We start from the raw sequence: 25,638 nt of genomic DNA on the forward strand, positions 1-25,638 counted from the left end.
ATTTATTCAGAGATGACTGCAGGGTGAGATAAGCAATTGAAGGACTTGTGTGTATGATAATTTGATACGACTGTACACTGTACTCAGGATTATGTACTATGTCAGCAGATCCAGTGCCAGATTTAAAGGACTCATCCATATCAGTGATTACATAAGCAAAACTATTTACTGAGGCTGGATTGGAACAGCCTGTGGGTTCAGATAACAAGCAAGTGTGGACAAAACATTACTGGCAGTTCTGAGCTCGGTGTCTCTTTTCACATTATTAAAAAAACACTTAGTAATCACAGATTGAGTGTTGGGGCTAAAACACCATCAAGTACCGTGGAAGCTACCATCATTGAAGCAAGCCAGAATTTCACAATGAGGGCAGAAAACTTGCTAAATTAACACCCATACCCAAATACCTAACTGATTTTAATGTTAATCTCCATTAATCTTAGTTATCTTAAAATGGCCATTTTTACTTAGCAGGCAAAGGGAAAGGGTTCTTCAAAGCCTGCAGAAAATTCAACAAGCTGTTTTTGCGTTACAGATTAACAAGTTATCCCATACTTGAAATTTTACCAGTTTAACACTTTACTTGAGTCTCCCTCGATCTCAAAATGGCCCATTACTACCCCCTTTGAACTTCACATATTAGTTACCTCTCACTGAAAATTCCTGTGCTGGCTGTATCTGAACAACATAGTAGTTGATAAATAAAAATTAAATTATTTTTGGGTGAACATTTTGGGAGCCAATCTTGGTCCCATGGAGGTCAGTGGGATTTTGAAGTTCCCCATCACCACTATTTACTTCAAAGGGAACTGAATAGTGCATGGGGTATGTGAGCATGTTGCCCTCTACTGGCTAATTGTACGTAAGAAAAAATGGAAGGAAATGTCCATCAGACATGAGCAACAGAGCTCTGCTAGCTATGTGGGGCACACATGCTTTTTGGGAGGTAGGAGGATTTGGTTTCTTGTCCCAGCTGTGCATGAAAACTATGGCTAGCTGATGGCATCCACACAAAGGCTGTAGTTACAATCCCATTCTAATGCTAATTTTGATCCCCCTTGCAGCTCCTTGCTTTAAAGACTGAGGTTTGGTAAATTATGTGATAGGTAACAACACTGTTTAGCTACCTCAGTTAGTTCTTGAAACAAAGGTTTTCAGTTTGGGGATGTATAATAGCACTTCCCTCGAGTTCCAAGTGTTAAGCTTTACAGAACCATTACAAGCAAGTAATACTGGTATTGCGTCCCTCAAAAGGTGCCACCTCATGTGTGAAATATGCCAGTTTTTAAAAAAAGCAACATTGGCACAAAGATTTTTTTTTTTTTTTGGGGAAAGGGGTTTGCTATTGATTTCCCTGTAGCTTCAGATGGATTAGATTTTCTTTTCTTCATCCTGATCTACTGTGCAAAGATGTGTGAGATGATTGCCTGCTGAGGACAATACTCACGAGGCACTACAATGAGACTCCCAAACTAGTTTTATTGAAGTATATTTGAAGCCAGGTCACATACAAATAAATCTGTGCCATTTGCTCCAACCAAAGTTTAGAGGCTAATAGTTTCCCAGATTCCTAATGTTCCAGTCTTTACCTGCTGCTGATCTGTTCCTTTCTTGCTGTGATTCTGAATGTAATCAACTAGTCCATGTACCACTGTCCTCACAGCAACTAATCCATTTTCTAGTTGTTCCCATGTTGGGGGTGGGGCATCTGCAGCATTCACAAGAAACAGAACATTTCTTACAATTAAAATTAAGGTGTTTCCACAACTAGTTATCAAGAATATTTCAACGTTAAAAAACCCAAAATACACAAAAATTTAAGTAGCAAACCTCAAGGAGCGCTTTACCAGGAATCAACAAAAAAAACGCTCGGAGTCTCTGTATTGATAATTTAAAGAACGAAAATTACAATGTCAGAGAACTGAGCTGCACAACAAGTTACATAAAATCAGCAAGCCAGTATCTGGCATGTTAGAAAAAAAAATTCAGGAAACACTGGTGCTTTAGTTCCTAGTTCAGCTTTGACAGACTGACAAGTAAAATCACTGCACATATTTTGATTTTGACAGTACTATAGAAACTTGACAAGCACACAAGTCTTTTGCACAGAAAATACTTGATCAAAGTCTTTGTTTTCACACCACTCTTTTGTGCAACTCATTTTAAAAATGCTGCACCAAAACATATTGGTTTAATATATCTAACTGTGACGGAACATCTCCGACGTACGTTAGTGTTTGGTGCATTGGAAGTGGATTGTTTTTGGAAGCAGGGTCTTTTCTGCAGGACAAGGCCTGTCCTCCAGATGCATGATACCTCCGCAAGGCCCTATATCACACAGACATTATTTTAGGCAATATTATCTACAAAAGCCAACATTACCCTAGATCACAGGTTCCCAAACTTCTTATTGAGTACACCCTTCTAGATCTACCAGCTGCCTGCATACTCCTACCCTTCTCATCACTGATATTTTGTATTCTTCTTAACACTACTGCTCTTTAGCCATTTGTCCATATTTCACTGTTACGTACAAATATAGTGCGACAGGGTCAGGCCAGATGGCTATAGGAGAGTAATAGAAGGCAGATATATTAGCCCCAGGCTAAGTAGGTCCCTTTTCCCTGGGTAAGGTAACAGGGAAGGTTCCAGAACAATCAGGAACCTTCTGGAGACTATTAAGACAGGCTGATTAGAACACTTGCAGCCAATCAAGAAGCTGCTAGGATCAATTAAGGCAGGCTAATCAGGGCACCTGAATTTTAAAAAGGAGCTCACTTCAGTTTGTGGTGTGCGTGTGAGGAGTTGGGAGCAAGAGGCACTAGGAGCTGAGAGTGAGAACGCGGACTGTTGGAGGACTGAGGTGTACAAGCATTATCAGACACAAGGAGGAAGGTCCTATGGTGAATATAAAGAAGGTGTTGGGAGGCGGCCATGGGGAAGGAGCCCCGGGAGTTGTAGCTGTCACACAGCTGTTCCAGGGGGCACAGCTGCATTCCACAGGGCCCTGGGCTGGAACCCGGAGTAGAGGGCGGGCCCGGGTTCCCCCCAAATCCTCCTAACTCCTGGTCAGACACAGGAGGAGTCGACCTGCACTGTGAATTCTAAAAAACGGCCAAGCTGAGGGCTGCCGTGAAGCTCCAAGGCGAGCAAATCCACCAATAAGCGCAAGACCCACCAAGGTAGAGCAAGAACTTGGTCACAATAGTTATAGTGCAACGTATACAATCAGAAAAAACACCCAAACCCTGATTAAGTTCTGATTTCAGTTAGACTGGACAGTTGCTGGGCAACTGAGCCCGTGCTGTACGGTGAATGGAGGCGAGAGCTCTGTACATCAGCATCTCTGTATCTGCGTTCTCCTGAAGTAAATTACAGTAGAACCTCAGAGTTATGAACACCAGAATTATGAACTGACCAGTCAACACACACGTCATTTGGAATTAAAAGTACGCAATCAGACTGCAGCAGAGACCAAAAAAAAAAAAAAAAAAAGAAGCAAATATGGTACAGTACCAAGTTAAAAGTAAACTACTAAAAATAAAGGGAAAGTTTAAAAAAGATTGGACAAGGTAAGGAAACTTTTTGTGCTTGTGTAACAAACTGAGATGGTTAAAAGCAGCATTTTTCTTCTGCATAGTAGTTTCAAAGCTGTATTAAGTCAATGTTCGGTTACAAACTTTTGAAAGAACAACTTTTTGTTCCAAGTTATGAACATTTCAGAGACACTAACAACCTCCATTTCCAGTGTTCATAACCGAGGTTCTACTGTATTGTATTTTATATAAAATTCCCACAATTTTAAAGCTTAATCTGAGTAGCCTATTATGAAAATGCAATAAATAAATTAAAACCCACCATTACATAGTTTTTCCTGCATTATCCCCCCTCCCCCACCCAAGATGTCTCACGAACACCCCCCCCCCCCCCCGGGATACACTTACCACAGTTTGGGAACCCCTGTCCTAGATCATCTAGAGAGGCACTCATTGTAAAACACCACAAGTTACTCACTCTCTCTCTCCCCCAGATGCGAAACAATACAACTCCACAAATCAACCACTATTTAATACATGACAGAATCAGTAACTATGGGCCATCGGCCAGAATAGATATTTATTCTTTTATCTGGTTGATTACTCTTCCAGCTATTTAACCTAATCCAGCAGAAGATAATACCACTGGGTGCAAGCGCGCGCACACAGCGCCTTGAATCAGTGGATCTCAAAGTGCTCTACATACACTGAGTCTCAAAATCTATTACACCCATCAAATCTTTAATTTATCAGACACCCTCTAGCTCATATATTTATGAAAAATGTAAGTTGGGTCCAGGAACATCATCAAGGTAAGTCTAGATCCATTGAAGACTCATCTGCTGGGTAAAAGGAGGGGCACTGATGACTCCATCTCCTATAATCAGCCTCTGTCTAGTAGGTATCTGATACATTTGAAGTTCTGCCCTCCTATAGTTCCAGAAAGTGAAAAACACATTTCTGTCCTTTCTCCCTGCCCCAGAGTAGGAAGCAGGCAGGGGGAAGATCTGATATTCTTCCCCGCACCCTACCTGGGTGCTTTAAAGGGGAGGACTTCCATGACCAATACTCCTGCAGTCACCTTATGTTATTTTGTTATTCTCTCCTCAATTCTCTTCTGTGTCTTAGTTTTCTCAAGTAGCAGCAGCTGCCACTGCCCAGAACACTGCCATGGTACTTGATAGTTCCAGTGTTGCCAGGGATTAAATAGCAGCAATGCTGTCAAATTCACTCTATTCTTCTTTCCCACAGGTGTAAACAGCAGTAGAAGAGCTCTTTGGTAGATTCAGGAAGAAAGCACTGCATTTTTGGTTACTAAGCACTGACTGGTCCATATTTTGAAGGTTCTGTTTGCAACCATAAGAGTCAACTTTACAAACAACCAAAACCCCTTATCAGTTCCTGTAGTAATAGATAGCTTAGGCCTCCACACTCACTGGGGAAAGCTTCCCACTCACCACTAGTGAGTAGATTTAAGGCTATACATTTTATTGTACAGGTGGGTAGAGCAGTCTTCAGCCACATGAGCCTAGGTTCGCCTCACAGGTACCCACCTTAGCTCTACCATTTATTTTCTCCTCTCCTCTCCAATCCACTTCCCTTCCCCTCAAGTTCCCTCTCCAATCTGCATTTTCTTCTGCCTTCCCCACAACTTGGATTCCCCTTCCCAGTCCCTACTTTCTTTCTCCCCACTTCCTTTCCCCTGAAGGGTTCCCTCTTCCACTCTGTGATCTTGGAGGACTTCAGCCATTCAAAATTTCTGAGTAGCCAGCAAAATGGCATGACACTTCCCACAATAAACAAACTGCTTGTCTATCTAGCCTGACCTTTTCCTCCTCTGTGTAGTTCCAAAGTATTAGGATTAAGATTCCTCAATAATTCTTCCATGGAAAATGCCTTCTGATTTAAAAAAACAATAAAAAAAGAGTGTGTAGTCCAAAATTCTGAGAACCTACCACTGTAGAGAATATTCAAGACGAAAACAAACCTCTCGGGAAAAATTCAAGACACAGAGTTTTTGATTAAACAGCTAATACAGTAAGGCCATTCCGTTAAAGCAGACACTACTATGACCTTGCAAGATGCTAACAGGTTTACCTGGACTAGGGTCAATATTTGCCAAGAGCTCTAGGTGAGGTCGAAGCCTGTTCAGGTTGGCTGGGTCTCCAGTCCTCTGGAGAGCAATGGTTAGTTCTTGAACACTCTGTGCAAATGAGGCTGGGGTCTGCAACTTAAAAAATTGTAACAATTAACTTTCTACAGGCAAGGCAGCCCTCACTGCTTCTGCAGGCTACTCCACTAGGTCACAGAGTCACTTTCCAATTGTTTCATTTCATTTTCACCCAAGATGATTTCTTCACCATGTGCTCCCCTTTCTTCAATACGAAAGACTATACCTCAACCAAAGATACACCAGAGGCTTTGGTTCTCCCTGGATGTTCTAAGCCATTTATATTCCAGTAGCATCCAGTGACAGCAACAAGAATTGGAGCTCCATTGTGCTAGACCTCTCCTAAAGGCCCAAAGCTTTCTTTGGCCTCCAGACCAAGAAGTTTGCAATCTAATTTAACTTAAGTGTAATAAAGAAAAGAAAGGAAGGTGGGGGATGGATGACAAGGTAACAGTAATAAGAATTCTTTCTAGCTACCACCTCTATTGGAAGTGGATTAACTATGATGATGGGAGAACTTCCATCACTGTAGTGAGTAGATACACTGAAGTGCTCCAGCTGTACCACTGTAACATTTCAAATGTAGAATAGCCCTTCATCGACTCACGACGAGGTATTAGGTTACAAAACAGCTGGGGAAGAGAACAGATGGTTGGGCTGATTTGAGGTGGCTTTACCTTGTCAATGATGGACTGCATGTGGGATTTGTGGGACTGGTCTCCATATAGCAGCGAGGACCACTGATCCGGTGCAATGCGTAAACCTGCTTCCATGGCAATCTGCACAATCTGGGAATCATGTTCCCTTCGCAGAGCTTCATAGGTACGGAACTCCTCCTTCAACTGCATCAGGGAGGAGTCCTCATCACGTTTCGTCACCTGAAGGGGAAAAAGTTGCCCATTACAATGAGCCAGGGATAAATCAGATGGCAGTGCCAAGCTCAGAGCAAATACATTCTTAGATGAGTACCAAGTTTCCTCCTCCCAAAATAGTATTAATATCACAATGCTACACAGTAAACACCAACAAATGAGAATGGTTTCTCCTGACTAATAAGGGATAAGCTTTCCTATATTCATATATTGAAATGCTATGGAATACATTAACTCAGATGTATAGATCAGTGACTTGAAGCCTGATTCCAGATGTTAGAGAGAGAAGCATTGCATTCTAGATTTTTACACTGGTACCCATCACCATGGTGCCTGAGTTCCTTCACTTCATCATGGAAATCTTTCACCAGCAGCAACAACGCAATACAATTTCAGTTTAGTCTCTTTTCACTGTAACTTCATTTTGGTGAATTTTTGTGCAAAGAATGGACATACTATAAAAACATGGTGTCAGCAACAGCGTAGGCTTCCCTTATGCAGCTCTACCAGTGAATCTCACCTTTGATGTGCAGCACACCCCACACTAGTTCAATCCTAACCACCATACATACAACTCATTCAACATATCCTAGGGTATTCTACCAGCAAGTCTCTCCTAAGCAGACAGAACATAAGCTAATTTGTTTGGTGGTTTTGATACTGTTCATCCACTATGACCTACTCTGAGCCCAAACTTGCATTTCACTTGCAACTTAAAACCAAATTACAGCCAAAGTCCCCCTCCGTGAACTCTCTGAACATTCGGGACTTCACAAATGAGACCCATTCTGAAAATACAAGTGTCATACATTTAATCATAGAATCATAGAAGCGTGGAACTGAAATGGACCTCAGTAGGTTCTCCTGTCCAGTCCCCTGCACTCAAGGCAGGACTATATTTAACTAGATAATTCCTAATAAGATTTTGTCTAACCTGTTCTTAAAAATCTCCAATGACAGATTTCCCAACCTACCTAGGCAATTTGCTCCCATGGTTAACCATCCTGACAGTTAGGAAGTTTTTCCCTAAATCCAATTGAAATCACCTTTGCTGCAATTTAAGCCAACTGCTTTTTGTCTTATCCTCAGAAGTTAAAGGAGAACAATTTTTCACCCTCCTCTTGTAACAACCTTCTATGTACTTGAAAACTTACGTCCCACCTCACTCTTCTCTTCTCCAGACTGAAAAAAATGTTTTTTTTTTTTGTTTTTTTTTAAATCTCCCCTCATAGGTCATGTTTTCTAGATCTTTTATTGTTTTTGCTGCTCTCCTCTGGATCTTCTCCAATTTGTCCACATCCTTCCTAAAATGTGGCACCCAGAACTGAACACAATACTCCAACTGAGGCCTTATCAGTGCAGAGTAGAAGGGAAGAATTACTTCCAGTGTCTTGCTTACAACACTCCAGCTAACACATCCCAGAACGATGTTTGATTTTTTTTTTTGCTGTGAGTGCCCGCAATATTGTTGACTCATATTTAGCTTGTGATCCACTATAACCCCTAGATCTCTTTCTACTGTACTCCTTCCCAGGCAGTCATTTCCCATTTTGTATGTGGGAAATTGACTGTTCCTGCCTCAGTGGAGTACTCTGCATTTGTCCTTATTGAATTTCATCCTTTTTACTTCAGACCATTTCTCCAGTTTCTCCGGATCATTTTGAATTTTAATGCAAAGCATTTGCAACCCCTCCCAGCTTGGTATTATCTGCACACTTTATTAGTGTACTCATTCTGCCATTATCTACATTTATGAATATAATGAACAGAACCGGATCCAGAAATGATCCCTGTGGGACCCCACTCTATATGCCCGCCCAGCTTGATTGAACAACTGATAATGAATAACCACTGATAACTAATTTATAGCATAACTATAAATTCAAAAGATGCAAGCAAATAAAAGCCTTCTTTATTTGCAGACAGATTGGAGTGTGGTTCCAAATTTAATGAAGTCTTTTAGCATTTTCTGGGATATAACAAGTAAATCTTCCTTGCATTGTGGAACCTCCACGCAGGGTTTACTTCATACCTTGAAGCAGGAGGCTCTGTAAAGAAGCTGGACAACATGCCCAATGCTGGTTTTAGAAGCTTGAGGAAATCGTGGCTCCAATCTCTGCACTACAAAGAGAACCAAGACCTTTCGTGACAAAGCAGATCCATCTTCCAGAGCCAGCAGAACCAGCTTCAGTGCTTCCTCTTGCATTGCTGGAAAATACAAAGCAACAAAAGAAAAAAAAAGGAAACAAACCAAGAATGATCTTGCATTAATAACATGCTTTCCCTACAAATGGGTGCAGTAGGTAACCGAAAGGGGCAGGCAAAGTCACTCCAAAGCTCCCAGAAAGCAGTAGGGCATGTGGAAGACACTTTCAACACCCTTGCATTAATAATGGAAGGAGGGTGCAGGGATAGGAAACAGCAAACCAGCCGCCTAAGCACCAAACTTCTCAACTACCTCCCATCCCGCTGCAGTCAGAGCCCCCCAGCTTGTTGGTCCCACGTTATGGAGCAGCAGATGGAGTGTGTCCAGCCCTCTCTTTTTATGAGCTTAGGAGGAAAAAGGAATCCCCCCTTTTTCAGGGGAGGGCTAGGCACACAAGTCAGGGGCAGAGCAAAAAGAAAAAAAATTCATATCCACTCATCCCTAATATTGTGCTCTCCTCACTAGGGCTATGTTCTTCCAAAACGAGAACAAATGGAAGAGGCAAACCAGGGTGGACAAAAAATAGATTTTTAAACTTAAATAAATGTTTCCTTTTAAAAATAAACTTATTTAAAATAAATTTTTAATTATGAGAGCCTATATTTAGGCCTAAACTTATTCTAATCTATTACAATTATTTAAACTAAATTAAAATAATTCAACCACTACATGCTTGCTGCCAAAGTTTTAAAGAACGTCAAATCACTGAACTCGCAGAAGTTTGTTGAAGTGCTAGACCAGCTTTTGACAGCAAGAGCCTTGTCTGCATGTACAGAGTATTTTAATTCAGTTTATTTCAACTAGTTCAGTTCATTGACTAATTCATTCAAAGTTGAGAAATAAACTGGGAGATGTAAAAGCAGGAAAGCTTTTTTTCCTTTTCCAATATACGAATAAAAACGAGGTACAAGAGGATGAAATCTACCAGTCCTAAAATCTTGAAGGATGTGATCACTAGAAAGAATCAGTTCAAGTCACTAGCTACAGATATTTCCTTTGTTTAATAAATCAGTTATAAATGCAAAACATGTTTTGATAATCCTTTTCTCTGATGTATACAAACACATTAAGGTAGTTATATTTAACTAAAATAATTTTTTTTAATTATGCACTTAATTTAATTTTTACTTATTGTTTGTGTACACCTGCATTTGGATGGAAATTAAAATTATTTAGTAAATTAAAAAAATGCACCATTCACCATTTTCTAACATAGTAAAAACATAAAAATTAAGAATATGTACCTTAAACTACAATTAAGGATAAGGTTATGCCACAGAGGTCATGGATTCCATGACTTCCAGAGACCTGTGTGACATTTTCCACCTGAGTTCTTGGGGGGCAGGAGACCGCCAGGAGCAGCAATGTGCTGCCCCCACTCCCTGTCCTCCCCAGCTTCAGTCATTCCCTGTCAGCCCCCTCCCAAGGCCCATTATTTTTCATACAAGTCAGACAGGTCATGGGCTTCTGTGAATTTTTGTTTATTGCCCACAGCCTATCCCTGACTTTTACTAAAAATAACCATGACAAAACCTTAACCTTAGTTATAATTGCTTTTATAGCAATGTATAGGTATTGTGTACTCTCCTGGCGAGTGAAAAGTACCACTAAATTTAGTGTAGAAGCTTTATTTAGTTGCAAATCAATATGTTTTAATGATTATCAACCTGTCTTTTCTCTTTCCTAAAGTACAAATGCAAATTAATCATTTAAATGAAGGTTTCCTGCTCGCTGATTTAACCCATGATTAAAGTTAGTAATTTTAAAAATCATGGATTTAAACCTCTCCACCTTGAGGCAAACTACTCAGTCTTCTCTGTTCATGTCAACAACTAAAGACATCAGATTTTTTTGAGCTTTGCAAAAACGACAGAATAAACCCTAAAAATATTTGAAAGACAATACAAATAGTTCAAAGTTACCATTAAGTCAGAAGACCTACTGCAAAATATCTGAAGAGAAACCCCCACCGAATAACACTGCCAAGGCAGTTTCCAGCCATCTTTTTTTCTCCAATCCCTGAATCCTGATACTGCAGAAGAACTAGTGATCTCATGGATACATACCTGGCCCAAGGAACTGACAGCCCCTGGCCCTCACTGCAGCCCAGAGGTTAGAAGAGAGTTGCTGGGGGTTTTGATGTTGAAGAATGAGCTCTGTGACTGTTCTTTCACCAAGTGACCGTGCTGCACGCATGGCCCTGATCCGCCCTTCTTCCTCTACTAGCTGGCAGTGAACTAGCGTCACAAGCTTTCTCTGCATGGGGCGACTTAGCACACTCTGAGTGGTACTGTTCAGACCCACACCTTCAGAAAAAAAGCATACAAAGACAATGAGCCAAATTTCTCCTTCTACAGGATTATCTAAAAGCATTACAGGTATCACATTCTTCTAGCCAAGCCAACTTTCAACTTCTGTGTTTTGCAATTTAAACATCCTCTAACGAGCTCCTGCTGCACTTTATTTTAGTACATTGAACACTACATCCAAACCTGTCAAAAATGCACTGTGAACTTTGAAAGGTTCATTTCAGGCAGTGCTTGAAGGGAAAAAACAAACAAACTGCTCACTAGACAGCTTTAGTGCTTCAGCTGCTCATAGCTTTGCCAGGAGACTCAGAATGGGGTGAAGATAAATTTGTCAAAAACCTTTTAACCATAGGCAGATATGAAAGATGAAACCCTTGAGCAGGTCTAGAGAGAATAGCCTAGTAGAAATCTTTAGTAAAAGGCAAAAAGTTTGTTTGCTTTTAAGAAAAACCCAAGTATTACTAGTACCGATTATACCCCAGACTCACTGATGGGGCCTCATCTCGGTCTCTCTCATCCTTTCTAGCTATCTCTGGCTAGCAGGTGTCTCACGTATAGACATTTACAATCACCTAGACCAGCACACAGATATTTAAATAAAAGAGTTCTATTGTTATTACAATTGTTCAAACAGGATTACTCAGACAGATCCAGTACCTATATAAGGACATGTGCAATCAGCGTTGGCTAGCCCCAGCCCTCCAGTCTAAGAGTCAAGCCACCCCGTTATAGCATGACATTGAAGTTGTTCGACTTCCTGTTCCCATCTGCTAGCTGAACAATACAAGTGAAACTTTCCTGGATTGACTCATGGGACATCAAACAAAATTTTACTTTACCTGTTTCAGATTATATCTTCACTACAAAATGGAGTTTTTACGGTGAGATAGGTAAGACAAGAAACAGGTGACTTACCTCAATGTAGCTAGTGGAGGTCAAGAGTATAGGGATGGCCTTGACTAGCTACAACAACGTAAAACCTATCAGAGACTTGTATCACTATGATTTTAGAGTAAGATATATCTCCCCTTCCCCCCTGCAAAGCAGAGGTCACCAAACAGCATCCACCGGGGCAGTTCTGTGCGCCCACAGGACACCACTCTGCCGAAATGCCACCACTGAAGAACCGCCTGCCGAAATGCTGCCGAGAAGCGTTGCCGTTTCTCGGCGGCATTTTGGCAGCAACACTTCTTGCCGCTGCCGGCTTTTCAGCGGCATTTTGGTGGCGGGGGTGTCTGGCACCCGCCAGAGTCTTCTGGGAATAGGGATATGCTATTCCCACAGAAAGGTTGGGGACCACGGTATTAAAGAAATAGCTTTAGTGCTTAGAAAACCCATTTCTTTAATAGGACTTGACCTTTTTTCAAGTGGATTTAACTAGAATTATTTTGATGGTGTAAGGTCTTTTTAAAAGAAGTGATGAACTATTACCTGTTACCAGTTCTCCCTTCCAAGGAAGTAGGGCAGTGCAGGACTTACCTCTCGCACTGCTGAGTGGTTTGAGGTACAACGCTAGTTCTTCCACACATTTCTTGGCCTCCTCATAATGTTTGGTGTCTTCTACTCCACTGCACAAAGTAATTGGCTGCTGCTCAGGAACCTGAAAACAGATGAAGGTAAACTTACACACCACAGTATGCACAGACACACAAACACACCATACCAAGCTCTTTAATGTCAAATATTCTCTCACGCCCAACTACCCAACCTTTCCACAACATTAACTTGGGAACGTGCTCCAGCTTTAGAACCCTTGACATTTCACTTCATCCATGGTATTCTTAACACTTGAAAAGCTTTTTCAACCTGAAGCTTTTAAAAATTGTTTGATATTAAACATATTGTGTGATGATGCTAAAACGTCTAACAGTTTCTCTTTACATAGCTAGTTGTATTATATGGCAGCACAAAGGCACTTTAGTAAGCTTGTGGCACATATCAATGTATGCCTTAGAATGAAGTTTAAAAGAAATGCTGAAGCTTGCAATGATTTCAAGTTTACTTGGAATTTGTGGCAACACAACCATTTTGATGTAGTGGTTGAAATGATAAAAGCAGAACACTTATAATTTACTGGAACACACTCCAGTATATCAGATATTAAAGCAACACACCAGTAGTTTCATATGTACTGGTGATCAGTCTTTGATGCTAAAGCAAGATATTTAGAAAGACACTCAAAGCTAGTAGGCCTAAAATTAGACTTACCAGCTGGTTTGGTTTGCAGGTATGTGCAGATCTACACTGAGGACTTGGCTGCTCTAAAATTTTCTATAGAAAGGCAAATAGTCAAACTGCTGCACTGCACATTAGACTTGTGTCTAAGATGAAGCACACAAACCGATGCATGTAATTGCTTTATTTCCTCCCTGAACTTGAATCACTTAAGGCAGTGGCTCTCAACCTTAAGTTCCACCTCAATTAAAAACTACTTGCTTACAAAATCAAATATAAAAATACAGGTTAACAGCACACTTACTGAAAACTTGCTCACTTTCTCATTTTACCATATAATTATAAAATAAATCAATTGGAATATAAATATAAATATTGTACTTACATTTTGGTGTATAGTATATAGAGCAGTATAAACAGGTCATTGTATGAAATTTTAGTTTGTACTGACTTCTCTGTTGATTTTTATGTAGCCTGTTGTAAAACTAGGCAAATATCTAGATGAGCTGATGTACCCCCTGGAAAACCTCTGTGTACCCCAAAGGGTTCGTGTACCCCTGGTTGAGAACCACTGACTTAGGGCTACTGTCATTTTTAGTTTAGGGAGACAATGATAACAGCACATGTATCAGGCTACACTTGCAAAAAGGGCGAGACTGTAAACCCATTAACAACTAGTGACTTTGTGCTAGGTGTACACACACACTATGGAGCATAAAGTTATTAGTCTAAGACTCTAATACCACAATACGTTAGCTGGTTTTTGTTTGTTTGTTTTTTAAAGCATTAAGAGGAGGTATTCATTTGGAGGAGAGGAGAGTGTTCAGGAACAGTCAGCATGGATTCTCCAAGGGCAAGTCATGCCTGACTAACCTAATTGCCTTCTATGATGAAATAACTGGCTCTGTGGATGAGGGGAAAAGCAGTGGATGTGTTATTCCTTGACTTTAGCAAAGCTTTTGATATGGTCTCCCACAGTATTCTTGCCAGCAAGTTAAAGAAGTATGGCCTGGATGAATGGACTATAAGGTGGACAGAAAGCTGACTAGATCATTGGGTTCAAGTGGTAGTGATCAATGGCTCCATGTCTAGCTGGCAGCCGGTATAAAGCAGAGTGCCCCAACGGTCAGTTTTGTTCACTATCTTCATTAATGATCTGGAGGATGGCGTGGATTGCACCCTCAGCAAGTTTGCAGAGGACACTAAACTGGGAGGAGAGGTAGACACGCTGGAGGGTAGGGATAGGACACAGAAGGACCTAGACAAATTAGAGGATTGGGCCAAAAGAAATCTGATGCAGTTCAACAAAGATAAGTGCACAGCTGCACTTAGGACGAAAGAATCCCTTGCACCACTGCAGACTAGGGACTGAGCGGCTAGGCAGCAGTTCTGCAGAAAAGGACTTAGGGGTTACAGTGGACGAGAAGCTAGATATGAATCAACAGTGTGCCCTTGTTGCCAAGAAGGCTAATGACATTTTGGGCTGTATAAATGGGAGCACTGCCAGCAGATGGAAGGATGTGATCATTCCCCTCTATTCGGCATCATCTGGAGTACTGTGTCCAGTTTTGGGCCCCACACTAAAAGGATGTGGAAAAATTGGAAAGAGTCCAGCGGAGGGCAACAAAAATGATTAGGGGGCTGGAACACATGACTTATGAGGAGAGGCTGAGGGAACTGGGATTATTTAGTCTGCAAAAGAGAAGAAGGAGGCGGGATTTGATAGCTGCTTTCAACTACCTGAAAGGGGGTTCCAAAGAGGATGGATCTAGACTGTTCTCAGTGATACCAGATGACAGAACAAGGAGTAATGGTCTCAATTTACAGAGGGGATGGTTTAGGTTGTATATTAGGAAAAACTTCTTCACTAGGAGGGTGGTAAAGCAGTGGAATGGGTTACCTAGGAAGGTGGTGGAATCTCCATCCTTTTAGGTTTTTAAGATCAGGCTTGACAAAGCCCTGGCTTGGATGATTTAGTTGAGGATCAGTCCTGCTTTGAGCAAGGGGTTGGACTAGATGACCTCCTGAGGTCCCTTCCAACCCTGATATTCTATGATTTCTGTTTTCAGCTAATTCATCAGAAATCAAAACCATCCAAGGGACACTGAAATTTTTGCCTAGCTTTGATATGGTTTCTTGATTGGGGAGGAGCTTTACCTGAATGAGATTTTAGTGTATAATCATACTGATGTCCACAAATATTTCCGACAATATGACGTGTACACTTTCAACTTAAATTTTGCATTTGCATTCAAAAAAGTATTTAGCGACACAACATTTACAATGCATTAAATTTTTTTTGTTGGTTAAAATAAAAAAAAAATTAAGCAGTTTTATGCAATTTACAAGCTCCACCAACTAGAAGAGCTGAACTTCGATTATCCGAACCTAGTTTACACAGAAGAGCGTCATCTCCTCCATAAAAGGTTAAGATTCATATTTCCCCACCACTACAATGCGCGTGCACACACATTTTACAAGACAAGTTAAATCTTAAAAACAAGTTCAATCCTGGCAGGAGATCAAGGGTGGCCTCCAGGCTTCCTCAGAGTATTACTACTATACCGGAACTGCAATCTACTTCCTCCCTCCCAGCAAGAATCTTAGTCATAACTTTCTCATACAATTTCCTTCATATCTGAGTGAAAGAGGGCTTTAGGATTAAATGTTTTACCACTTCAGTCACTGGTCACTACCATAAAATGCTACAATAAGAGCTACCCCAGATGGCTTTTCTCCCAAATCTCTAGACACTAGTTTAACCAACACAGTTAATATTAACCATCATTCTAATACTACTATGTTTTCCTTACAAAGCCTCTATCATTGTAAAAATCTGCTTCTGTCTGGGAAAGTACCCAGACAGAACATGTCTCGGTCTAACCATGTGCATCTATCTATGTTTGTGCTGAGGCGAGCACTGTTCAGAATCCCTGCTGTAAGATTACTGTGTGCATGTTTCCATTTAACTCTGCTTCACTCAATCTAGGGACTATGGGACAACATAAAATACAACAACATTATTACATTTAGCAGAAAGATGGCTTCGAATAGGCGTGAGACAGGAACACAGCGGTCAGCAATGGATTTATATTGCGAATCAGGGTAGATTTAGCATGTATTCACAGCGTTCGTTAGGAATGCTATACACAGCAGAACTGGTCTAGTGAGAGACCAAGACTGCCTAGGCAACCAACAAGAAAGTTTTCCCCAGACACAAATAGTACAAAAATAAACAACAACAAAAAACCAACATAAATAAAGCTACTTAAAGGCAAGTAAAACTACACAATGAACAATTCTAAATCCAAGATATTTTAAGACGTTCAATCTTGGTTTCTCCCCTTCCCACAGGAAAGCTCAGCTTGAAATGTAGAGTCTCTTTTAATTTAACTTTTTGCAAAGTAATTGCTACATGTCTGTGAGATGACCTGGCAGTTTGATAGACAGTGTAATGCCCCATACTGAGGGAAACTTGGGTTAGAGCAAGTCTACACTTACAACACTACAGCAGCAGAGCTGTAATGCTTCAGCGTAGACATTCACTACAGCAATGGGAGGGTTTCTCCCAACGCTGTAGTTAAACTACCTCACTAAGAGGTAGTAGCTAGATCAACGGAAGAATTCTTCTGTCCACCTAGCACTGTCTAAGGGCACGTCTTCACTGGCAATGTTAAAACACTGCCACAGCAGCGCTTTATACGGCTTGTGTAGTCCCGGCATAGCGCTGGGGGATAGGTCTCCCAGCGCTCTTAAAAAAAACCAACCTACTTCCACGAGGGGAATAGCTACCAGAGCTGGAAGCGCAGCTCCCAGCACTGGTGCACTGTTTACACTGGCACTTTACAGCGCTGAAACTTGCAGCACTCAGGAGTGTGTTTTTTCACACCCCTGAGCGAGGAAGTTGCAGCGCTGTAAAGTGCCAGTGTAGACAAGCCTTACACTGTGGGTTAGGTTGGCATAGCTATCTCTCTCAAGGGATATGGATTTTTTACACTCTTGAGAGATAAAGCTATGCCAATGTAAGTTTTTAGTGTGGACCAGCTAAGTATCTCAAGTTAGGCCTGAGTAGGCATAGTGCATGGCTAAAGTATTACAGACATTTATCTTGTGGCATCAGGCCTATCTTCTCTTCAGGAGAAGAGAAGGTACATATGTAATTGTTTCACTTGAAAAGAGAAAGATAAAGCATGACATTTGCCAGCAGATTTTACAAATAATTTAGCCTTTCACTGGCAATATGATGTTAAATTCCAGGTTTGTTTGTTTTTTAATTATTGTACTTTAAAAGGGTAAAGAACAACCTTTAGAGAGAAAGGATGGTCTTGTGGTTCACTAGCACGACAGATTTGGGTTTTATTCTTGGCTCTGCCAGAGACTTGCTGTGTGACCTTGAATAAGGCACTTACATTCAGAGTGCCTTGAGTTCTCTATCTGCAAAATTAGCAATTCACCACTTTATTCACAAAATGACTGACACCTTATATTCGTTAGTGCTTGCAAAGCACTTAGGAGATCCTCAAAATAGATAGTACTGAAGCATTAATTTATTGTCATCTTCATCACCTCTTTACCCCATCCCCTCCCCAAACCCACCAGGGCTCACAGTGCAAACTAATCTTGTGTAATACTCTAGTCCTACAAGAGAGCCAGTTAGTGTAAGGAAAGGCAGGCAAAATATCAAGGATATTTTGGTGCTTTAAATGTGCCTTTATTTTCCATGCATCTTCCCCTACAATGAATAATACAGAGAATGACACTGGAATGTAGTCCATAAGCATAAGCAACTGCAGTTGTGGGCAGAAGCTGGCTATGATGAAATATATGGGGTCAGGGCTGAAAAAGAATGCTAAGGATACATTTCATAGCAGGCTGAGAGCAACTGCAAGATTCTGAATTGATAATTTAAAAAATTTGTTTTGGGGGAGAGGTATCAGCCTCATCCTTTACAGCAGTGGTCCCCATACTTTTCAGGGTCATGTCCTGACTTACCACATCCAGCTTCTCCCAGTCCCCCCATCACCAGGAGCTGGGGTTCCAGTTCCTGGGGTGGGATCTGGACATAGGCACAGGTACTACGGGTGTGGGGGGTGCTGCAGCCCCCCCGGCTGCTGGCCCCAGCCTCAACTCCGCTTACCCCCATCCAGGTCTCCCCCTCCCAGAGACAGGTCAGGTAGCTGGGCAGCACGCCCTCCCCATCTTCTGTGGGGGATGGCTCAGGCCGCATTGCACCCCCCAAAATGTTTCTCTGTACCCCCCTGGGGGGGGATGCCCCACAGTTTGGGGACGTCTACTTGACAGTAACAGTCATATTAAAATAAGAGTTTAATTGCACAGAATAAAGATATACTAAGCAAAGGCATAGCCCGTTTTGTCCAATTCCAACTGTCAGCCTCCCTTTCTCTCCTCCTAACTCCTCCACCCTTTCAGCAGATGCACATTTTGTTTCATGTCAAGCAACACTGCTCAAAGCTTTAAGTTCCTGAAATGAGCTAGGCGGTTTTCCTCAGCACAGAATTCCCTCTTAAAGGAGCTCAACTTAATGATTAATTTCAATGCAACACCTCCAAATATGATGGTATGAGCTCTCTAGTTGCACATCTTCCCCTCTTTAAACATTTCTATACTTCAATTTTGCACGTGTTCTTTTAAACACAAAACACTGAAAGAACTGCATGCAGTAAAGCTCTTATAATGCTTCATTCTGAACACAGAGGGTAGAACTCTACCCATTTATTATCTTCCACAGGGCTTGTGAAAACGAAGTGTCACATTCACATACAGCAGTTCATTTTTCTGACATGGCCTGCTGTACCACCAATTTAACTATGACAGACACTTAAAAAAAAATCCACCTCTGGAGAAAAAGGGCATTAATCCCCACCTGCTATGTTGTCACATACATTTCTGCTACATCTAGTGCATGGAACTATACTTAGCTCATCAGGAACTGGACTTAAGAAACTAAAGCTTGACATGTAGATTCTAGTTTACTTTGGCCATTTGATGTCACCTGTTTGGAATGTGCACATTGCAGTTTCATGTGTCACAGAAAAAGCCAGGAGGGCAGAGAGACTGGATGTCGAAGCAGTGACTATTCAACCTCAGAAGACCTTTTTGGTAGATATTTAAAATGGCTAATCAGAGTAAGCACTGAAGGGATATTTAAGGTGGTCAAAGTGGTTTATTTAAGAATTTCTTCTCTATTTTAAGTTTTTAAAACTAAAATCTATACTCTCTACCACCACAAAAGCATAATAACTGTAACAAAAAAAGAGTGTTCTTTTAATGCCTGTGCTGTATCTGTAGCAGTTAGCACATTATTCCCAGTAACACATACCATTCTGCTTACTTCACCAATGATGCTGGTACATAAACAGGCCAATGTGACCCATTTCTTTTAAGGTTTCAGAGTGGTAGCCGTGTTAGTCTGTATGGTTAGATAAAATGTACAGTATTCTTCCCATCTGATAATGGCTATCTTCCTTCTCTTCCTCTGCCCCCCATGCCTGACATCCTATCCTATGACACCTCTAAGGAATTGTTTATCTACAGCCCTGCGTGGATACAAAATTTGTATCCACATCCGATCTGCAAACATGGTCCGCGGATATAAAGTGTTCAGAGTGGTAGCCGCGTTAGTCTGAATCAGCAAAAAGAACGAGGAGTCCTTGTGGCACCTTAGAGAAGAACAAATTTATTTGAGCACCAGCTTTTGTGGGCTAAAACCCACTTCACTGGATGCATGCAGTGGAAAATACAATAGAAAGATTATATTTTATATATACACACACACACACACACACACACAGAGAACATGAAAAAATGGGTGTTGCCAGACACACTATAATGAGAGTGATCAATTAAGGTGAGCTATTATCAGCAGGAGAAAAAAATCTTTTGCAGTGATAATCAGGATGGCCCATTTCCAACAGTTGAGAAGAGAGAGAGAGAGAGAGAGAGAGAGTGTAACAGTAAAGGGGCAAAATAAGCATGGGGAAATAGTTTTACTTTGTGTAATGACACATCCACTCCCAGTCTCTATTCAAGCCTAAGTTAATTGTATCCAGTTTGCAAATTAATTCCAATTCAGCAGTCTCTCGTTGGAGTCTGTTTTTGAAGTCTTTTTGTTGTAATATTGCGACTTTTAGGTCAGAGAGCGAGTGACCAAAGAGATTGAAGTGTTCTCCGACTGGTTTTTGAATGTTATAATTCTTGACGTCTGATTTGTGTCCATTTATTCTTTTACGTAGAGACTGCCCCATTTGGCCAACGTACATGGCAGAGGGGCATTGCTGGCACATGATGGCATATATCACATTGGTAGATGTGCAGGTGAACGAGCCTCTGATAGTGTGGCTGATGTGATTAGGCCCTATGATGGTGTCCCCTGAATAGATATGTGAACACAGTTGGCAACGGGCTTTGTTGCAAGGATAGGTTCCCCGGTTAGTGGTTCTCTTGTGTGGTTGCTGGTGAGTATTTGCTTCAGGATGGGAGGCTGTCTGTAGGCAAGGACAATCCAAAAGGTTTTTTTCTCCTGCTGCTAATAGCTCACCTTAATTGATCACTCTCGTTATAGTGTGTATGGCAACACGTGTGTGTGTGTGCGCGTGTATCTTCCTATTGTATTTTCCACTGCATGAATCCGATGAAGTGGGTTTTAGCCCACAAAAGCTTATGCTCAAATAAATTCATTAGTCTCTAAGGTGCCACAAGTACTCCTCATTCCATTTGTTTTAAGTGAATTCTGTCATTACTTCTACTCCCCGTAGAATAGTTTTGCTTCTTAAAATTATTATTATTCTTTTAAAGAAAACATGAACCCAAGAAAAACAAAGCTATAAATTAGTAATCCCTTACAAAAGTACTGAACTGAAAGAAGGGGCTCCTTTTCCCCATATGGAAGTTTTAAGTGTTTCCTGCATCATTTCCTTCTACAATTAAACTTCAGCTTTCTGGATTTCATGCTTCTCTTTTTAAGACATTAGAGCCATTAGATGTACAAGCACTGAAACTCAGAAGATTTACAAGAGGTGGAGGGAGGGTCAAGCAAAGAGTGTACCCCTCTAGTAAAAAGAAAAGGAGGACTTGTGGCACCTTAGAGACTAACCAATTTATTTGAGTATAAGCTTTCGTGGGCTACAGCTCACTTCATCGGATGCATTCAGTGGAAAATATAGTGAGGAGATTTATATACACACAGACCATGCAAAAATGGATGTTTACCATACACATCATAAGGAGAGTGATCACTTAAGATGAGCTATTACCAGCAGGAGAGTGGGGTGGGGGGAGAGAAAACCTTTTGAAATGATAATCAAGGTGGGCCATTTCCAGCACATATCTATTCAGAGGACACTATCACAGGGCCTAATCACATCAGCCACACTATCAGAGGCTCGTTCACCTGCACATCTACCAATGTGGTATATGCCATCATGTGCCAGCAATGCCCCTCTGCCACGTACACTGATCAAACTGGACAGTCTTTACGTAAAAGAATAAATGGACACAAATCAGACGTCAAGAATTATAACATTCATAAACCAGTCGGAGAACACTTCAATCTCTCTAGTCACTCGATTTCTGACCTAAAGGTGACTATTCTTCAACAAAAAAACTTCAAAAACAGACTCCAACGAGAGACTGCTGAATTGGAATTAATTTGCAAATTGCATACAATTAACTTAGGCTTGAATAGAGACTGGGAGTGGTTTAGTCATTATACAAAGTAAAACTATTTCCCCTTGTTTATTCCTCTCCCCCACTCCGCCACTGTTCCTCAGAGGTTCTTGTTAACCTGGAAATGGCCCACCTTGATTATCACTTCAAAAGGTTTTCTCTCCCCCCACCCCGCTCTCCTGCTGGTAATAGCTCATCTTAAGTGATCACTCCCCTTACAATGTGTATGGTAAACATCCATTTTTGCTTGGTCTATATGTATATAATTCTCCTCACTGTATTTTCCACTTTATGCATCCGATGAAGTGAGCTGTAGCTCACGAAAGCTTATGCTCAAATAAATTGGTTAGTCTCTAAGGTGCCACAAGTCCTCCTTTTCTTTTTGCGACTACAGACTAACATGGCTGCTACTCTGATACCCCTCTGGTGTTAACTGGGAAGTGGAAGCCAGAACAGAGCAGTATTAGACTATGAAGGCTGGCAAGAATACTCCTGAGTGACGTATACGTCGTAATCATGTTTTGTTGATCCCAGCTCAGTTTGGTGGAGATGTGCCAAAGAGAACACACCCTTTCAGTATGAAAGAGCTCCAAGTGGTTGTAGCCTCTCTCAAATGCCTTTTTGTTAAATAGTCAATGTGCCCTGTGTTTGAAAAAGACTAGGACAAAGTGGTAACCTTCTTTATGTTCAGGACAAAAGTTAAGAACAGTTATTGTATTACAGCAATGGTTAGAAGCCCCACCAAATATCACAACCTCATAGTGCCAGGCACTGTAAATATGCATGGAGACAGACAGTCCTTGCCCTGAAGAGCTCACAATCTAAAAAGAGATGGAGAGAAAGAAAACATCTTCTTTTACAAGTATGGTACAGGGCTCAGAGAAATTAAGCCAACTGCTGAAAGTCAAAGTCTGACAGAGCCAGAAATTTAACCCCAATTTCCTGAAACCCAAGCCAGTGCCTTAATCATAAGACCATCTTTCCTTTCTAAACACCTCATCCAACTGAAACTATACAGCAGTAAACAATTAGAATGTAGCTAGAATTCCTTTAACATCCTTAAATCTAGCAAAGATCACCATGGAATCTTTACTAACTAACCGGTCAGGACACTGCTATTTTCCATCTCATCAAAAAGGATTTTATTTTTGGGAAGGTTTTAAAATAAAATAAAATAAAGCACAAGGAAAAGTCATTGTAAAGTTTCCTCTTAAAACAAACAAACATACCACTACCTATCCCTTTACTTTCTGATCAATTCATCTGAAAGCCTCCCAACACACTCTGCAATACCCAGTAACAGCAGTCATGTTAAAAATCTACCTTGGAAGGTCAACCTCATCATCAAATGTTAATTTTCTAGACCAATGGAAAGATGAAAACTTGAAAGTAGCATTTACTATATTTTCCACTCTTGTACCCATGGCCTTGATTTGCACAACAGCATTCCTGGCAAGGATCACCATTGTAAATCCAGGTATTTGGCCACAACTGATACATCCTTTTCAGGAAATGCCCAGGCCTGGAAAATTCACAATTATTAAATTAATGTTTCTATTAGGGCTTTCAATTAACAGCAGTTAACTCATGTGATTAACTCAAAAAAATTAATCATGATTAATCGCAGTTTTAACAGCACTGTTAAATAACAGAATATCAATTGAAATTTATTCAATATTTTTCATGTTCTACATTTTCATATATATTGTATTCTGTGTTATTGAAATCAAAGTGTATATTATTTTTGACTACAAATATTTTCATTATAAAATGATAAAAGAAATAGCATTTTTCAATTTACCTCATACAAGTACTGTAGTGTAATCTCTTTATAATGAAAGTGCAACTTACAAATGTAGATTTTTTGTTTGTTACATAACTGCACTAAAAAAAAAACCAATGTAAAACTTTAGAGCCTGCAAGTCCACTCAGTCCTACTTCTTGTTCAGCCAACCGTTAAGTCAAACAAGTTTGTTTACATTTACAGGAGAATTCTGCCCTCTTCTTATTTACAAGATCACCTGAAAGTGAGAAGAGGCATTTGATTGGCACTTTTGTAGCTGGCATTGCAAGGTATTTGCGTGCCAGATATGCTAAAAATTCATGTGCCCCTTCATGCTTCGGCCACCATTCTAGGGGATATGCTTCCATGCTGATGATGCTTGTGAAAAAATAATGCGTTAATTAAATTTTTGACTGAACTCCTTGGGGGAAAATTTTATGTCCCCTGCTCTGTTTTACCCGCATTCTGCAATATATTTCATGTTTTAGCAGTCTCTGATGATGACCCATCACACATTGTACATTTTAAGAACACTTTCACTGCAGATCTGACAAAAGGCAAAGAAGGTACCAATGTGAGATTTCTAAAGATAGCTACAGCACTCGACCCAAGGTTTAGGAATCTGAAGTGCCTTCCAAAAATTTGAGAGGGACATGGTCTGGAGAATGCTTTCAGAAGTCCTAAAAGAGCAACACTTCAATGTGGAAACTACAGAACCCGAACCACCAAAAAAGAAAATCAACCTTCTGCTGGTAGCATTTGACTCAGATAATGAAAATGAACATGGGTCGGCCCACAGTGCTTTGGATGGGTTATCGAGCATGGACACATGTCCCCTGGAATGGTGGCTGAAACACGAAGGGACATATGAATCTTTAGCACATCTGGCAGGTAAATATCTTACAACACTGGCTACAGAGAGCCAGGAGAACCCCTGTTCTCACTTTCAGGTGACATTGCAAACCAGAAGCGGGCAGAATTATCTCCTGCAAACGTAAACAAACTTGTTTGTCTGAGCGATTGGCTGAACAAGAAGTAGGCCTGAGTGGACTTGCAGGCTCCAAAGTTTTACAGTGTTTTATTTTTGAATGAAGTGGTTTTTTTTTTTTTTAAACATAATTCTACATTTGTAAGTTCAACTTTAATGATAAAGAGATTGCACTACAGTACTTTATTAGGTGAACTGAAAAATACTATTTCTTTTGTTCTTTTACAGTGCAAATACTTGTAATCAAAAATATAAAGTGAGCACTGTACACACTTTGTACTGTTTTGTCATTGAAATCAAAATATTTGAAAAAGTAAAAAATCCAAAAATATTTAAATAAATGGTATTCTATTATTGTTTATCAACACGATTAATCGCAATTACTTTTTTTTAATCGCTTGACAGCCCTAGTTCCCATACAACTAAAAAGTATTAAAGGATTTCAATGTGCTTTGCAAACATTAATGAAGCCTAACAACAGCTTTTCTGAAGGAGCAGCATACATGTTACACAAAGGGAAACAGAGCCAGCAACAGAGTAAGCAACTTGTCCAGCATCCCAGATTTCCTGACTCTGCCAATGGTTCAGAAAACTTGATTTTTAGTCTTCTCATGTAATTAACAGATACTAATAGGAAACCCATAAATGGGTACACCAGCTGAGAAACCAAAAAGAAAAATGCAGCAAAATCCCACAGACTCTAGTACATGGCAGGAGCCAGTGAAAAGGAGCAACCTGCTCCCTTCACCCTCCTTCTGTAGCTGCACCCCTTCCAACTTCTATGCAGCTGCAAAGCAGCTCATCAGTGTGCAAACACACACACAAATCACTCTACTATCAACAACTGCAACTCCTCCCATCTTTCCTTAGCGGGAAAGGGCATGTCAGGAGCAATTTTCTTCTGCTTCCTAAAC

General features: G+C 40.7%; 1 protein-coding gene across 10 annotated transcripts in view; it reads right to left on the reverse strand.

The window, feature by feature from the left end:
- Positions 1–25,638, reverse strand: part of RC3H1 (ring finger and CCCH-type domains 1) — a 99,260-nt gene that overhangs the window by 21,752 nt on the left and 51,870 nt on the right. For 9 of the 10 annotated variants that reach the window (XM_073356427.1, XM_073356421.1, XM_073356418.1 and 6 more), the window contains exons 3-8: positions 12,573–12,693; positions 10,851–11,090; positions 8,611–8,786; positions 6,384–6,584; positions 5,634–5,766; positions 1,590–1,708 (exon numbers count right to left, since the gene is read on the reverse strand). In XM_073356427.1, coding sequence (XP_073212528.1) covers positions 1,590–1,708; positions 5,634–5,766; positions 6,384–6,584; positions 8,611–8,786; positions 10,851–11,090; positions 12,573–12,693 — 990 coding nt within the window. The remainder of the gene's footprint in view (positions 1–1,589; positions 1,709–5,633; positions 5,767–6,383; positions 6,585–8,610; positions 8,787–10,850; positions 11,091–12,572; positions 12,694–25,638) is intronic. The other variant, XM_073356422.1, reaches the window with a different exon arrangement.

The sequence above is a fragment of the Lepidochelys kempii genome, chromosome 8 (genome assembly GCF_965140265.1).
Source record: "Lepidochelys kempii isolate rLepKem1 chromosome 8, rLepKem1.hap2, whole genome shotgun sequence".
Taxonomy (NCBI): domain Eukaryota; kingdom Metazoa; phylum Chordata; order Testudines; family Cheloniidae; genus Lepidochelys; species Lepidochelys kempii.